A 16,847-nucleotide genomic window follows, 5' to 3' on the forward strand; every position below is an offset into this window, starting at 1 on the left:
TACTTTTTAAGGGGACTTGGACAAAAGTTGTGATATACAAGGAGTTGATATCTGATGCCCTTCTTTGCTGATACTCCCCTTTTAAGAGCCTTTAACTCTTCCCACCTAACTAACCATGAAAGCAAAACATTCCTAATATATGTATGTTTTCTGAGCCAGCACCCTCAGAGTATATCCTGGCTGCCCAGGGAGTATCATTGCTACGGAAGCTCCATGGTTTATAAACTGAACAGAATGAAGCTTTTATAAAACTCAAGGCTGAGGCAGAATGGAAAATCCTAATCCTTTCATTTCTAAGTGCCTTATACCAGAGGCACATGAATATAAGTTCTATCTCATTGAAACATTTATCAGAGCAACGGTAGCGTGAACTGGGGAGACATGCCCTTCAGAAAGGAGTTAGTTTTCCGTAAGAATGCTGACTGAAGTGAGAATTACTGCTAGGAAACATCCTGGTATCGTGTTGGGTTGTGTGATGAGAAATTAGACTCTCTTCCCTGCGTTCTCAAGTTTAGAAATTCAAATCATTGAACTCAGACTTGCAAAGCAGCACATCCAAGAGCATAGTCAGTGGCAGCGTTCATTCTGGAAACTCTGTCATTGACTTTAGTTCCGGTGCTCTCCTCTCTGCACTGTGCTGCGCCTGACCCCTCCAACTGCCTCTAACTCCATGAAAGAAAGTACCTTTTAGATCAAGGATTAAAGAAAAAGGACGCTGTATAAAGATTGAGCAGATCTGGGCTTCCTCAACAGTAAATAGAATTAACACTTCTCAGGGTAGCTGAGAAAATGAAAAGACATATGGACAAATACCATCAAAAGTGTAAGGGGCTGCACGTGACAAATGCTTATCAGGTAGAGATACCTGTATGATTCGTTTAAGTCAAATTCACTTCCATTTAACTCTGTGTGTTGTGGCAAGTTTCCTTCTGGTCATATAGCGTGTTTCAGACCTTCTGGTCATATAATGTGCTCCAGAGGAATGTTCACACTTCACATTGTACTGTGTTACACTGTCTAACTGGCCCTCAGGTATTCAAGTCTTTCAAAAATCTGACTCAAAGAAAATGCTGTAAAATGTTGCCTCCTACTCTCCCCAGAGTCTATCACCCCTGGAAAGGCCTTAGGACCTCAAATGCAGATTAAAAGATACCATTTCATCTTCCCTTTCCTAGTGGTGAATTGAAGAGAAAATTCAAAAGATTTTAAAATGATGACTTTATCCCATTCAAAATTAAATCCTGCTGCTGGCCACTTACCTGTCTGATTTTGCATCTAAGTGAGCAAAAGTCCTCAGGCTTAAAGGGATTTTGTACTGCTCCACACCACTGTCCTTCGCTCCTGAAACTCTTATAAGTGGTGAACTCTTACCTTGAAGCCCCATCTCAACAGTCATCCTCTGGAACAGTCCCTAGTCAAAGTGACTGATTTCCCACCTTGGGTTTCCCGTAGCACTTTTCTGGTACATTAATTATTATCACCCATTTTATTTTTTATTTGTTCACATGTCTGTTTTCCCCACCAAACTGAAAGCAACTCTAAATCCAAAACTACATCTTACTTTTATTTCCCCAAAGACTCATACTCAATGCTGAACAAATGAATGAAAAAACAGCTACTTCAATTTATATCTGTGTACCAAGGCAGAACTTTGCTTACTTCAATAAGCTATTTAGGGACTTCCCTGGTGGTCCAGTAGTTAAGACTTCATCTTCCCAAGCAAAGGGTGTGGGTTCAATTCCTAGTCAGAGAGATATGATCCCACATGCCTTGAGGCCAAAAAAACCCAATGCATAAAACAGAAGTAATATTTAATAAATTCAATAAAGACGTTTTTTAAAATGGTCTTTAAAAAAAATAAACTTTCGGGGGGAGGCAGAAACGTTGGTGACCTCTGTGGTATTCCCTGAGTACCAGCACCATCCATACAGTGCTTGAGGTTCCGTCACTCTCCTGACGGGCCACTGGAATTTTGACTTCCTGTGTTTGTCTCTAGAGATATGAAAAAACTCACCTCCTGTATTTCTCTGATTATTAAGGATAGTGGACTCCTGTTCCATGTAATTTTTGACCATTATGTTTATTTAGTTGCCTCATGAAGGCAAATGATATTAATATGGTAAAAGTAGATTCACTTTGAGTTTCCCTGGTGGCTCAGCGGTAAAGAATCTGCCTGTGAGGCAGGAGACCCGGGTTCGATCCCTAGGTCGGAAGATCCCCTGGGAGGGGGAAATGGCAACCCTTTCCAGTATTCTTGCCTGGAGAATCCCATGGACAAAGGAGCCTGGTGACCTACGCCAAGGGGTCACAAAGAGCCGGACACAACTGAAGGGACGCAGCGACAGCAGCAGATTCCCTTTAGTTGGCCTATTTGCTCTAGTACTCAAGCTCTTAAGTGTTATTTGCAATTAACATGTGCATTGTAAGACCAGATAATCATTGAATTACAGGGTTCATACCAAGCTCCAAAGAGTCCAACAGTGAACAAACCATGTAATCAAAAATTTCTCTAATGAAAGACCAAGTTTGTGGTCTGGAGGAGTAAACTTCTTCAGCTAACCCCAGGAGGATGGGCAGAAGTAGATGAGGGTTAGGGTCAACCTCAGACAAGTATTTACTAACGCTCTTTCTGAAATAGAGAGTGTTTAACACTCGAGTTGGGTCTAAAGTTTAGACTCTAAATAGTGCACTGTTTTCTAGCATTGGGATGTTGTGAGGAACCAAGGGGGGAAAAAAAGGAATAGAGAAAAGATGTTAGACAACCCAAGACTTTTAAATCAAGATATGGATGATATGGACAGTTAATTTGATTTTCAGTGAAATGGAGAACTTTTTGTTTTTATTCATAGTTTTTACACCTCCAAAAGTATTGTTTGGAAGAAAGAAGAGAAGCATTTATAAATAAGCATTTTTTAATAAGTAAACTATTTATAAATAGTTATCAATCAAAACTCTAAGATTCAGTAAACATTGACTGTGATACAGCACAGTAGGCACTAGATTTCTTAATTATAAAAGTATAACCTTTGGTTGATTTGTTACCCTAAAATTTATAAATAAAATGAAGTTAATGAACTGGAACACCCAGAACAGATAGGCGTGGATGCACTATAAAATAGTCTCAGAATTGTATCTTTTAATTTTTAATTTAATTTTTAATTCTTAGATTCACTGAAAAAGAGTCAAAAGGAAAGATAATTCGAAGTTATTCTAGAAAGACACTGAATTCTAAAATACCTGTGGGAATCTCAGATTACATCAGCTTTCTCTAGTTTGAAACACAGTTTAGAAAACTGAGTGCATATTTCGGGTCACTGGCTTTCAGATTTGACTTGACTGAATGCTACTTTTTATATAAGTATCATCCATTTTACTTTCTTTGCTGTCTTCAGGAGGTCTTAAAAAGCTTTCCAGATGGCTTTTGACTTCTAAATAAGAAAAATGAATACAATTTTTTTAATTAAATGTTTTCACTAAAACCCCTTCTTTGTTCTGTTCTATAAACTAATGAACAAAAAGGAGCTCTATTTGCTTTTCTTGCCTTGGTCTTAATAACAGTTTTATTTCATTGCTCAATAACTTCAAAGTAAAATAGTGTCCTAAAGCTGAAGAGCTTCCTCCTAGTCTGCTTCTAACCTCTTGTCTCAAGGCATATCATAAAGACACTCAAAAATTATACTAAAGAACATTTCTTATAAATTCAACAAGTGTCAAATTACATTAGGTCTCCCAGATGTAAACAAATGGAATCTAACTGTAATCTACTCTATTAGTCAGTCTGGACTGCTGTAGCAGAATGCCAGAGACTGGCTGGCTTAAATAGAAAGAATTTATTTAGTGTAGTGCTGGAAGCTGGGAAGTCTAAGATCAAGCTACTGGCAGATCTGGTGTCTGATGAGAGCCCTCTTTCTGATTTGCAGTTGACTGTCTCCTTGTTGCATCTGTACACGGAGGAGAGAGACAAAAAGCAAGCCTTTTCATGTCTATTCTAATAGACACTAATCCCACTCATGAGGACACCACCTTCATGACCTAATGACCCCCCAAAGGCCCCATCCCCTAGTACCATCACATCCAGGGTTAGGATTTCAGCATATTAATTTTAGGGGATACAAACATTCGGTCCACATCCCTGATGGGATCAGTAAGTCTGAAAAAAGAACGGGTCAGTAGAAGAGGTCTGCATTGTTGCCAGGTCCAGGGTTGGGACTGGGTATCTAGGAATATCCAGATGAGACAGACCTTGACTCTCAGGATTTGTTCGGTCTTATGATGTGATAGATATTTTCTCCACTGAAGGAGGTGTTTCTTCACATCTCCCCTTAGCTTGGGTGCAATCTTCTTTATGGTGCTCTCCCTTCCATTTGCTCTGACTCCATGTCATGAAGGATTCTCTGGTGAATGAGACTTCCTGACACTCTGGTGTGGGAACTGGGGGCATCCTGGTTGGGAAACAGGAGCTTCCCAGGCACTGAAGAGGGAGGCCGTCCATTCTATCTTAATTAACTAGCCTTAACTGGGCATTCTGATGTACACATCAGTTTCTCGTGAGTCTGTGAGCCAGTCAGTCTCTTTGAGACCTGTCCATTCTGAGAATTCCCAAGATTCTGTGGCTGGGGGCAGCAGAGCATCTAGAACTTGCCCCATGGGAAATACTGTGAAGAAGACCACTCTGTGGGAGTATCTAGTAGGACCAGTCAACTGGCCTTCTTCATGCAGCATCTCTAGTCCATTGCTGTCCCCCTTTAACCCAGAGAGCAAATGATGAGAATTCTTTCAGCATCTGTCATATGTCTGACACTATTTTAGGCTGTATCAGATGCCAAAGAGGTATTAGGAAACATCCCTGCCAGAAAACAGGTGAGAAGAGGTATATACATGTGAACAGTGAATAAATAAGACTCTCTGTATCCATTCATCTATTTCTATTTATAGAAATAAATATTTCTATAATACTAATTCATGTGATCTGTTAATCACAAAATAGGACAATACCTTAAAAAGTGTCATTTATGTAATATAAATAGTAAATGCTACCTCCAAAGTATCCAAAACACACAATGGATTATTTCTCTAGCAATAGGAAGAAATACATATTTTAATCCAGGTCTGACCACCTAATAAAGAAATCAAGTTTTTTTCAGACCTTACATTGTATCACTGGAAAAAAATCTGGATTTGATTCCAGCTCTGAAATCCATGTGTAAATTTTATATCCAGATGCATAAAGTGGACATTAGAAAATAAATTTATGGTGTGGAAATATTTAGATAGTTTGAACTGTGAATTCCATGGCTTATGAACTACCATGCTTCCTTTAAAGATGTGACTTTTTCCCTGCACCAGAATTATATTCTGAGTCCCCACAATAGTTTCTTAATTTCCTTCACAGTTTAATTGTATCTATATACAATAAATCTATATTCTAAAGTTATCACCAAGGGCCAAATCCAGTTTCCTACAGGCAGAGACCATATCTTTCACGTACACACTTCTTCCCTAGAATTATACAAGGTATATATTGTTATTTTCTGAGACCAGCACTAGGGGTTTATAAATGTGCACTAGCAACCATTCATTCAAGAAACTGATGTTAGAACCCTACTATTTCCAAGCACTGTCTTACTGTTTTAAAAATGTGTTTCAAGCTGGAGGGTGGAGGGAAGTTGGAGGCACAATCTGTTTTAAGATAGAAACTTTTCTTTCCAGAAAAAGAAAGTAGTCCAGCTAGCTAAAGCCCTCAGATTTTAAAAAGAGCTTAGAGACTAGACCTAAATAATTATTGCAAAAGAATTTAAACAGAAATGGAACCTCACAGCAAGTTAGCTGGAAGGGCTGAGTCACACATAACACAGCTATTTCTCACATGCATGCAAGCAAGAGTGGGCCTTCTCATCGCTCCTCCTAAGATGATAAATTACAAAGAAATAAAGTCAAAACTAGGAAGACTTTATAGAGGTGGAGCCAAACACTGGTTCTTAAAGAATCACTAGAATTCAGAGAAGCAAAGGAAATTTAAAAGGCTGTTTTAGGGAAAGGGAGAAAGAATAGCTTCATTGGGTAAAGGCAGAACATTTCAGGAGATATTGGGAAAACAGTGGCAAATGCCAATAATCTTTTCACTGAACAAAAGTCTCCTTTTTGATCCATGTTAGGGTACATTGCACTGAGGATGTTCGTGTGCTAGATTGCCTGTGGGTACAGCTGGAGGTCATGATTTCCTAAAGGGGACGAATTAGCAAGGTAATGCTGGGGTTCAACATTTGGCCTTGAGACAGAGAGAATGCCCTCCTTTTAACTGAACGGTGGGGTCTTGAGCAGAGGACCTACATTTCACCGTGAAAATACAGACGCATCAAGGCAGAGTGAAATGATGTCTCACTCCCGTGCGCCCATCCTGTTTTATTCAAGAACCAAAAACATACTAGGGTGGCATTGATGGTGAGCCCACTGGGCCAGCTGTGGAGGGAGGAGAAGAGGGGAAGAATAGTTCACAGGATTAGATCTCAAGAAAGCAGATTAGACAGATTCAGGAGAAACACTACCTCCAGGTAGAGAAAGGGAGAAGGTCATCCTGGGAGAACCCATGGAGCACTAAGTGACTCTGAAAGTTTTCTTTCTTTAGCTGAATGGTGAGCACACAGATGTTCATTATAGTTTCTTACTCCTTTTAGTTTGTCCTAGATTTTAGAATAAAATGTAATTTTAAAAACGTACAGAAACCTTATAACTGGCACCCATATATCCTCAATCAGATCTGCCTATCGATGTCAACAAAATGACATTACTAATGGTATAATTCTTAATGATCCCTGCTGATGCAAGACTAACTCCACCAATAACTTTTTTTAAAAAAAGAGTCCTTCTGTTTCTAGAAGTTTGATTCATAAAACCTAACAAATGGTGCATTCAGCCACCATGTGCAACCTGCTGTGGCTCCTGCTGCAGATTCCCTGCCCCCACCCTCCACCACTGCCCTGGGGCTTACTTGAGACCCTACTCTTCCATGTCAAAGATGCTGTCTCATGCCTTTAATACAAACTTTCAAGTTTCCAAAGTGGTCCTGTGTTTCCTTCACTCTTCCAGAATTCCAAAACGGCTGTGGTTATAGAAGTATGTGTGTGTGTGTGTGTGTGTGTGTGTGTGTTGGGGTCGGGGGAGGGAGCTTTCCTCTGCCCCTCTTTGTCACCAGGCCACTAAAACTCAGCCTAGACTCAGCAAACATCTTGTGGTTTTGCTGAGTGGTTTTCCTTGTAGATTCAGGAAACACCTTCCGCTTCCCTGAAGCCCACCTTGGTCCTCAGGGCACAAATGTGTGGCAACGGGTCTCGGCTCAGGGGCCAATTCCAAGGCATGGGATAGCAGACAATGAGCCGAACCTCCATGTAGATCGGCTCCCTAGACCCCCTTCACCACACAGTCACATGTGCCCAGATGCATCTCAACTCCAGTGGTGGGCATAACTGACCTTGAGGCTGGGCCACCAGTCACATCAATTCTCCTCTCATTTCAACTCAATGACAGAAAAAAACAAATTAACTTGGTCAAGGCCATTATTTGCTCTTTATGAAGCTGTGTGCCCTAATTTACTTATGCAGCACGTATTACAGAAGGGCTGCTCTATGCCAGACATTGTGCTAACTGGGGTGAGAGTCTGGGGCACGAAGATGGGTAAGACACAGTCCTCCTCCTCAAGGAGCTCACAGCCTAATAATGGGAGGTAGAAATATGTAAATAAATTCGGAGTACAGTCCAGGACCTTGAACTCTATGTTGCTTCAAATCATTAGAATTCCCAGACATTGAAATGTAGGTATATATATGCTCTCTGAAAGAGTGTGTCCTCCTTTCTTGAAATCATATTTTGTGTTTCAAGCAGGAGAGCAAGAAAAGTACTATAGAGAGTAACCTGAAAGATTTGAAAAATGAGCCTCTGGAAATAATATGAAGGTCTTTGTATGAGGGTAATTAATAACAACAAAAATAGCTTAACAGATACATGTTGGAGATAGATTGACTAAACAACAAATCTGCAGGGGAAAAAAACCACCCTGGATTTAGCACAAAATTTAATGAATGATCTCTATAAGGGATGCTATTATCAACGTGAAAACAATGTTAGGATGTGTTAACAGGAACATGGCAGGCAGTGCTGGGACTTCAGCCAGCCACATTCAGCCTTGGTCAAGCCTTTATTATGTTCAATTTTGGTTTCCCATTTGAAGAGTTGTTAAATTTCAGGCTGATATTAAAAGGATGGAAAATAGGCATTGGCATCTAGCCTAGAAAAGACGAGACTGAAGGATGACTTAATACCTGTGGCCGTAACAGAGATAAGTGGATTTCTATTTCAGGCACAGGAAGTCTAGTTCAATCACTGAATAAATTGAGAGTTTAAGAGTGATTAAACACTGGGACCTTGATCATGGGATGTCACCTTAGAAGTAGAGTACTTCAGCTCTGCCACTTTCAGAATACTGTTCACTTTCCATCTTGCATTAATATTTTAGAATGCATATCTTAACTCCCTTTGGGACTGCCCTTCTTATCTTTGAAGGCCTCATGGCTCTTAACTCTATGACTTGCTTGTAGTAAATATTCAAATAGCGTTAGGTAGGGGGAAAGTGCTGGAATGGAAACTATATGGCCACCATTATAAGGTAGACAAGAGAATGTTGCAGCCCAAGCTGTGTTACAGGCCTGGAGTCAGACCAAAGAGTAGTTCAGAGAATTGTCTCAGCAAAGGCCATAAACATTCATTGATGGACAGGGCGCTGTACTGGAAGACTGTGAGGAGGGGTAAATGATGACTTTCTGTAACAGTCCATACATCCCTCCACCCCCTCCCCTGCTCAGCCCAACACACATTCCACAGTGGGAACTCCAGACTTTAGCTAAGACATGATATGGAAGGAGAGGCCAGGAAAACACTGGATGGTAGAGAGCAGAAGAAAGAAGGAAGAGTTGTCTATAATTTCTGCAAAAGGAGATGGAAAAGGGAGAAACATTTCACGAGACGGTGTCTCAGGAAAATCTATTAAAAAGGCAGTAATCCCAGGAAAGTACAAAGCAATATCATTTAAGTGAAACATGTTCAGCACCATTCGGGGAGGGAAATGGGGAGGAGGGTGATGCCTCAGCTGTGGAAGAAAGACTCTGAGAGGCCACAGGAAAGGAGGAAAGATGCGGTTAACCCCTTCACTCCTGTTCCTGGTGAGCGGCTGTCTAGGCAAGATCTTTTGCCTCATTCTAAGAGTGTAGTGTCTGTGAATTTCTTTACAAGAAAAACTTTCTTCAAGAACTTTTTAAAAAATCCTCTTTAAATTACTTGAGCGGTTGCCTCTCATGTGTTTAGATTTCCTTTGAGTTTAAGTTGTGTTTCTGTAGGAGGTGTGTGTGTGTGTGTCTGTCTTGAGTGTATTAGGGCAGTACATGGGGCACTTCCCACATACCTCTCTTTTCCCTAGGGAATTGCTCCAAGGTAGAAGCTGTTCTTAAACAACCATTGCAGACCATAAAGTCTGGAACAGATCATGGAGCTCCTACCTCCATGAAGTTAAGTTATTTTTTAATCATATTTTATTAATAAAGGACCACCCTGTGGTGGGAGCTTATTTCTTTCTATAGCACTGACCTCCTTCAAACCTTCCCAGCCCAGAATCTCTTTGACAAAAAATGAAACAAACTCTCTAGAAACAAAGGGTGCTATCAGTAATTTCCTTGATGCTGGAAAAGATTGAAGGCCTGAGGAGAAGGGGACAACAGAGGATATGATGGTTGGATGGCATCACCGACTCGATGGACCTAAGTTTGAGCAAGCTCCGGGAGTTGGTGATGGACAGGGAAGCCTGGCGTGCTGTAGTCCATGGGATCACAAAGAGTTGGACATGACTGAGCAACTGAACTGAACTGATTGGTAATTCAAGAGTGGCCCGGATTTTCATTTCCGCTAGTAAAAGAGGCCAGAAATGTCACATGTATGACACCTACTCTCTTGCTGAAGGATGACTGGCCCAGCTGTTCATAGTGCCAATGAATGATCATTGCTTTAGTTCTCAGAGACACCAGTTCAGGCAATTGGACCCTGAGTACCCGTGTCTGTGCTACAGAGTGAAAGCACATGTGCTTGCTGGTCTCTTCAGAAACAGACACTGTTCACAAATTACCTTCTCGCATGTTCTTCCTGATTCCTCTCACCTCGTCTCTCCAGCCCCTGGCGGCTGGACCTCAGAGGGCTACCTGGAAGCAGTTGCCTACACCCGCCCTGCTCTCGTCTTGTGAGTCTCTCATCTTCCTGCCTCTCAAATGCATCCAGTCTCCTTCTCATTGTCCTCTGCGCTCCCTCTTCCCTACTGGCGTCTGACCAGAGCCCCAGATTCATTCCTCTCTTTGCTATTGTCATGTTAGTACCCTATTAGGTAGCAGGAGTTATGACATCCATTAGTTTTACAAACTGAAGACAGACAGCTACTTCCCAAACACATTCCATTAATAACAAGGGGCCAGCTACAAGTGTGCATGATTTCCCTCTTTCTATCTGTACAACTAGGAAAATAACTCGGTGGATATCTTTTATATAGCTGGCCATTAGCATATTTTCAGTGCATGAATGTCAGCATGTTAGTGGAAGATTACTAAATTCTTGCTCTCCTCTATGTGTGTGTGTGTGTGCGTGTGTGTGTGGGGGGAGAAAAAGAGAGTCTGGCCTGGAAGAACCACTGAATTTTTTCCAGGCTAGTCGATTTTATGAGTTTATTCTGATGATGCCAAAATTATACTTGCCACCTCAGAATTGGAGTGGGAGTGGAAAACAGGAAATCAGGAGGTGAAACGTATTCCCAAGGTCAACTGAGTCCCATAAGCAAATGTATTGGTTTTCTATCACTGCTGTAACAAAGAACCACGATCATGGTGGCTTAAAACAGTACAAACTTACTATCTATTGTTCTAGAGGTACAGAGTCCAACAGTTCTCTCCAGGCTAACATCAAGGTATAGATAGACAGGGCTGCATTCCTTTCCAGAGGCTCTAGGGGCAAATCCTTTTCTCTTGCCTTTGCATTTTCTAGAAGCCGCCACATTCCTGGATTCCTGGCCCCATTCAGTGCCAGCAAGCTCATCTCTCTGGCCACTATTCTATAGCCATATCTACCCGTGACCTCAGCGGGAGAGGCTTATCTCATTTTAGACACTCGTGTGACTAAGAGTGAGCACATCTGGATAATCCAGGATAATCTCTCCACCTCAATGCCTTTAACTTAATCACATCTGGAAAATCCCTTTTGCCGTGTAAGGTAACATATTCACAAGTTCTGGGCATTAGGACATTGGATGTCTTTGGGAGAAACATTATTCTGCCTGCCACAGCAAATCACTGAATTTAAAAGGAAAAAAAATTAAATGGGAAAAATGTGGTAGAAAGAGGAATGGCAAAATGCCTCAATTCATGTATCTATCACAGCTTTGGAGCAATAAACTCAAACCAAGTCAGTATTTTATTAAAGCCACTTGTGTAATCTCTAATTTTATGAGTGTCTTGTGCACATTAAGTAGTCTATATATGTTGAGTGATAATATACATAATCAAAGGGATGTTTAAAGGTGTATATTCATTATGAGTGTGTGTGTTAGTCGCTCAGTCGTGTCGGAGTCTTTGAGACTCCATGGACTGCAGCCCGCCAGTCTCCTGTGTCCATGGAATTCTCCAGGCAAGCATACTGGAATGGGTTACCATTTCCTTCTCCAGAGGATCTTCCCTACCCAGGGATCTAATCCAGGTCTCCTGCATTGCAGGCAGATTCTTTACCATCTCAGCCACAGGGAAGCCCACATCATAGTATACGGAGATAATTAACTTTGAAATTCATTAAACTCTATTACTCTATAAACTATGGCTTTGAGAACAGCATAGGACTTAAGCAGGAAAACAACCAAAACTTTCTAGTTAGTGAAAGTGAAGAGAGGATTTAATCAAACTAAATTAAACTTCTTTAAGTTGAGCACAAGAGTACCTGCTTTGGTTCCTCTCTGTGACTTGGGGTGAACTTTTGAAATGCTCTGTGCTTTTGCATCCATGTTTGCAACATGAAGCCATAGATCTCAAAGATTTTTTCTTTTTTTTTAAATCATGAGAAGGATGTGAATCAATGTGTGAAGGGGATTGTTTCTCCTGCTATATACCAAGAGAATCATCTTAACCCTCCATTGTGGAGATCTGAGTTGTTCAACTGATTTAACAGAAACCCAGTCCCATCAGCATCTTGGTGCCCCAGAAGCAATCTGTTCATTGCTTGTTAGAGATGAAGAAACACATTCACAACTCAAGCCTAGACGGAGTGTCATCTCCAGATAGAATCAACACCACCCCCTCCACAGGGGCTGGAATCTGGCTGCTTTCCAAGCTGTTGCTGACCAGGCTCCCTTGCCTGGCCTGGCCGATGAGATCATCACACCAAGTGCCACGGGGGCAGAACAGGCCCGCTGTTGCAACATGTTCCTTCCTCGGGCTGTTGCCTTCATTTCACCAAATGTCCTGTATAACACAGCATATCTCTGATCCGCTGGCTCTCTTCCCTTTGCCTTTGTATGCATTTTTATATCATGCATCTTCCCCTGAATAAAAGGGATAATAGAGGTTTCTCAGATTTGATTTCTCAGTGGGAACTGTTTGCTTTGGAAGCCACCTACACCAATTCTAATTGAGAACAGAGCTCAGAACGAGGGCCTGAGAACTGCACCCGGATGAACTTTTTGGTGGGCTGATTTCCGTTGATCTCTGTAGCACTGGATTGTGTATGTGAGTGATCCTAGGGTCGACTGTTTTCCAAAAGCCTGGGCACGTGGATCAATCAGTGTCTTTTTCTTTGACTAGCTCTCTACCTTGGAAGGATTCGTTGTAATTGATCATATAAAGTCTTAATCATGAAAGCTACTGGGGATCCTGGGCCCCCGCTGTCCAGTCATAAACGTTGTGGAAATCACGAAGCCATCTGGGCCCTTTACAACCTACGTCTAAACGTGATGAGCCTCTATTAGAGAGATTACAGTAAAAAATAACAATCAGCTCTCTGATGATCCGGTGCGGAGGGAAAGGGTGGGGAGGAGTAGATTTGGCAAAGGACAAGCCCAGACTTTCGTCACAGGGACAGACCAAAGTGTTAACACAAAGGGAGAACCCGGGAGCATCCCGCGCACTGCATTTCAGCCCAGATAACATGGCACTTCCGCGGGCCGGGTCCACGCCCTGACCGCCGGAGGGTCTCAGCACCTCTGCGCCCGCCCGCCGCCCTTCCAGCTGCGGACATGCTCGCGGGATCCGGATCTCAGGGAAGACGCAGCCTGGCCGCGCTCTCCCAGTGAGTGCTCGCTTCACCTCTTCGGGGGTTTCTTCTTCTCTTTCTTATAAAGGAATTGCTGTTATTAAAATGCTTTTTAATTGTGGGAGTGGGAGGAGAGAGGAGAAGCCAGGAGGCAAAGGAAGGCAGTGAATGTGTAAGTTTCAGACCCGTATGGAACTTTTTTGGTCTCAACTTCGTGGTGGTTCTGATTGGTTTTCCTCGGTTCCATTTTTTGGGGTGGTTCGTAGACCATTTGCGGGGGGTTGATACCTAGGCACTGAGTTTTCTTATTCCAAATAGCGATCCACAAAGCTTCGGGTTTCTAAAGATCTGCTGTTAATTTAGACCTGAGCCCTCTGCTCGGAATGATCCATCTGCAGGGCTCAGAGACTTTGGCTAAAGCACACATTGCCCAATCCGTAGAGTCAACAGCCCAAAGCCCTTAATACACTGACCATCTGACTATAACAGAACAAGACCCAGAGCGCATGCTATCGATCAGAGAATTGTTCAGATAACAGGCTCCAAAGTTTAGGATCCTGGAATCTTAGAATGTTCAAGCTAGAGGGGCCCCTAGGGCTGTTTGCTGAAACTCTTTCCTATAGACTGAGAAACTGGAACCCCAAGGGGCAACTCCTCTCACCCAAAGCCAGACAGCAGTCAATAGTGGGGAAGCCAGTGTCTTTGTACTTGCAGGCAAGGGCCCTATTCACGCTGGCGTTTATGAGGTTTGGAAAACTCTCTGGGTCTTGGGAAAAGGTACCGCACAAGAGTAAGAACACCAGATGGCCTTTCAGTAAATCTGTCCCATTTTTGAAAGTTTTGGCATCGATTCAGCATGACAATTGTTGTTCCAGTCGTTCCAGCATTTGTGCAACAGTTCATCAAATAAACAGGAACTCAACAGAATCCTAAAAATGAGACCCACGTCCATTGCATTGGCAGATCTCTTGGATAACCAGTTCCTTTGAGTGTGATCGCTCAAGTGTGAGAGCGAAAAGGGGTGTCAGAAGGTTATCTGTATGGCTATCAGACTGGTTGGGGGTGTTTTTTTTTTAACAAATTTACTGTTATGAGGAATTCTGTTACATAAAGGAGATGTTCTGATTAAATGGGTGGTTTTGGATCTAGAGCTTCTCTTCACCGCTGCAGTCCCCATTGCTCATCCCCCCCACTCCCCATCCTTATCTACCCCACCCCACTCTACCCACTCCACCAAAACTTCCTTGGAATCCTAGGTGTCCATGGAATTTGAGAAACCCCCGATTGTGTTCAATGGCTCAATTTCCAACGAGGAAACTGAGGAACATGGGGTAAAGGGCTGGCCCAGTATTCACAACTGATCAACAGCAGAGCCTGGAATGCAGGGCAAAGAGTCCAATCTTGGGTGTGTGTGTGTGTGTGTGTGTGACTGTGAATTCCTGGTCCTGACTCTTCCCACTTTATCATGCCCATGCTTCTATCAGTTTACTTTCTCCATATCTCGCTCACTCTTATCTACTCACTCTGTCTTTCCTGAATTTCAGCAGTTCTGCCCACCCACCCCCCACACACACACCTGGACAATTCTAATTGCCTCCTATCTGGTTCCAGCTTCAGTCTCTGTCCCCTTTCTGACCGTGTCTCCTCCGGCCCTCCCACCCCTCACCCTTGAAGATAGAGCTCACTGTCCTCTACATGGCATTCAAAGTTCTCCCGATCTGCCTCTTGTATCCCTTCCCATTCTGACCGCCCCCTGCTCTAGCCAAATCAGATTACTCGCTGCTCCCCAAACTCCTCACATAAAAGTCACCTCCATTCCTTGGCTCACTCTATATCTTATGTGGAGAACACTCTACAAACCTCAGTTTCCCCTCCAAAATGGAGGAATTGAACAAGATTGGGGCTTCTGAAGTGTTCTATGGAGACCAAGGATTCCAAGGAAGTTCTGGTGGAGTGAGTAGGGTGCAGTGGGATAGGGAAGAGATGGGGAGTCTGGTGGGAGGTAGAGACAATGGGTGGGTGGGGGGGTGATTGGAGAGTACAGTAGGGACGTGCGGCTCTATCTCAAGTGCTCCTGACTCCATTCCTGTCCTTCAGGGCCCTCATCAAATGCTGCCTTTCTCCACAAGGCTTCCTCCACTCCTCTTTTCTCTCCGCACCACTAACCTTCATTGTCCATCCTTCTATTATTAGCTTTAAACTAAAGATAGTGGTGAGCATGCCTGTCCTCTTGCAATAAATGGTAATTCACTTGAGGGTAGGAACTATTGTGACTCTTTGGACCTTCAGCTTCCAGCATGGTGCCCGTGGTCAAAAAATACTCTTTAACTTTCCCATTATTGGGTAAATCAAACTCAGTTCATCTAAGTTCACACTTTTCACTGGAGTCATTTGAACACACCAGCGCTTCTGGACCTTCTGCTTTGGAAGAAGTTTTAGGTTAAATGCCAAAACAGATGCCCAACAAAATGATTTCTAAATTCCTTTGCATTTGCATCAGATAATTTATCTCAGTTTCATCACCTATGGAGCAAGATTGGAAGTATTTCTTTTATGAGGTACATTAAGATTCCTAAGTGCCAAGACCTACCCAGGGTCGTGTGATTCTCAGGGGCAGTTGTGAATGGTTTTTCAGTTCTTTATAGCTTTCAAGGTGCTGTTTAATTTGTTCCTGGTATGATTATCGAGAGATTCTGTCACTCACAGTCTAATATTTTCACCACTTACTTTCTCATTTTCCCAAAGCCTGGGTGAAATCTTCTTGAGTCAAGATATGGGGTTTCCTGTAAATAGCCATACTTTTGTCATTTTGTAACAAATGTAGAAGGGTATATATAAATTTTTAAACCATGATACCAAAGAAACATAGGAAATTTTTTTAGTTCATGCCACAGTTTTCTGAAGAAACTAAGTTATAAACATGACAGGGAAATAAGTGTATCCAGTTCTAGTTATTCCACTCACTGTTCACAGTAGCCAAGACTATGAGGAAACCCCGTCTGTGACAACTGTTTAAGGAAATAGTCAGCAGTCTGGGCAGAGGAGCACTCAGGCGCCTTCTCTCTTACCAAGTAAAGGGCATGTACATTTTGTGACGGTTGATTTGTATACCAAACCGGCCATTTTTGTTCACTTTGGGGTTCAAAGTTTGGCTTTAAATGATTGACTTCACTAGACCTCTTATCTGGTTAAGGGTAAAATTACCACTTTCTGTTAGTGGATAAAAAATAAGAAAGAATGGCAGAGAAACGGGCAGTTATGCTTTGCCAGTATGGGGTACTCTATAAACGATATTGCTGAGTTTCTGCTGGAATGGTGACTATACCAAATCTTCATTGAAATGGCCTCGACTTTCTGCATATGTGTCTTCCTAGCCACCTGGCCACAAGCACACTGACGGGGTGCGTGGTGGCCACAGGCCTTTCTTTCCCACCGGGTTGATGCAATTTGCATTGCTCACTTCTCTTTCCCTCTGCTTATCTTTGACCTTATTTCTATCCTTGACATGAGCCCTCACTTCCTACTGCTTC

At 42.5% G+C, this 16,847-nt stretch overlaps 1 protein-coding gene across 10 annotated transcripts in view; it reads left to right on the forward strand.

Annotated features, from left to right (window-relative positions):
* Positions 1–16,847, forward strand: part of CALD1 (caldesmon 1) — a 227,643-nt gene that overhangs the window by 138,629 nt on the left and 72,167 nt on the right. For 2 of the 10 annotated variants that reach the window (XM_043872938.1, XM_043872941.1), the window contains exon 1: positions 13,115–13,353. The exons of the other annotated variants lie outside the window; for them this stretch is intronic. In XM_043872938.1, coding sequence (XP_043728873.1) covers positions 13,301–13,353 — 53 coding nt within the window. In that variant the 5' untranslated portion in view covers positions 13,115–13,300. Of the gene's footprint in view, positions 1–13,114; positions 13,354–16,847 lie in introns of those variants that run through there. 10 annotated transcript variants of the gene reach the window in all.

The sequence above is a fragment of the Cervus elaphus genome, chromosome 18 (assembly GCF_910594005.1).
Source record: "Cervus elaphus chromosome 18, mCerEla1.1, whole genome shotgun sequence".
Lineage (NCBI taxonomy): Eukaryota > Metazoa > Chordata > Mammalia > Artiodactyla > Cervidae > Cervus > Cervus elaphus.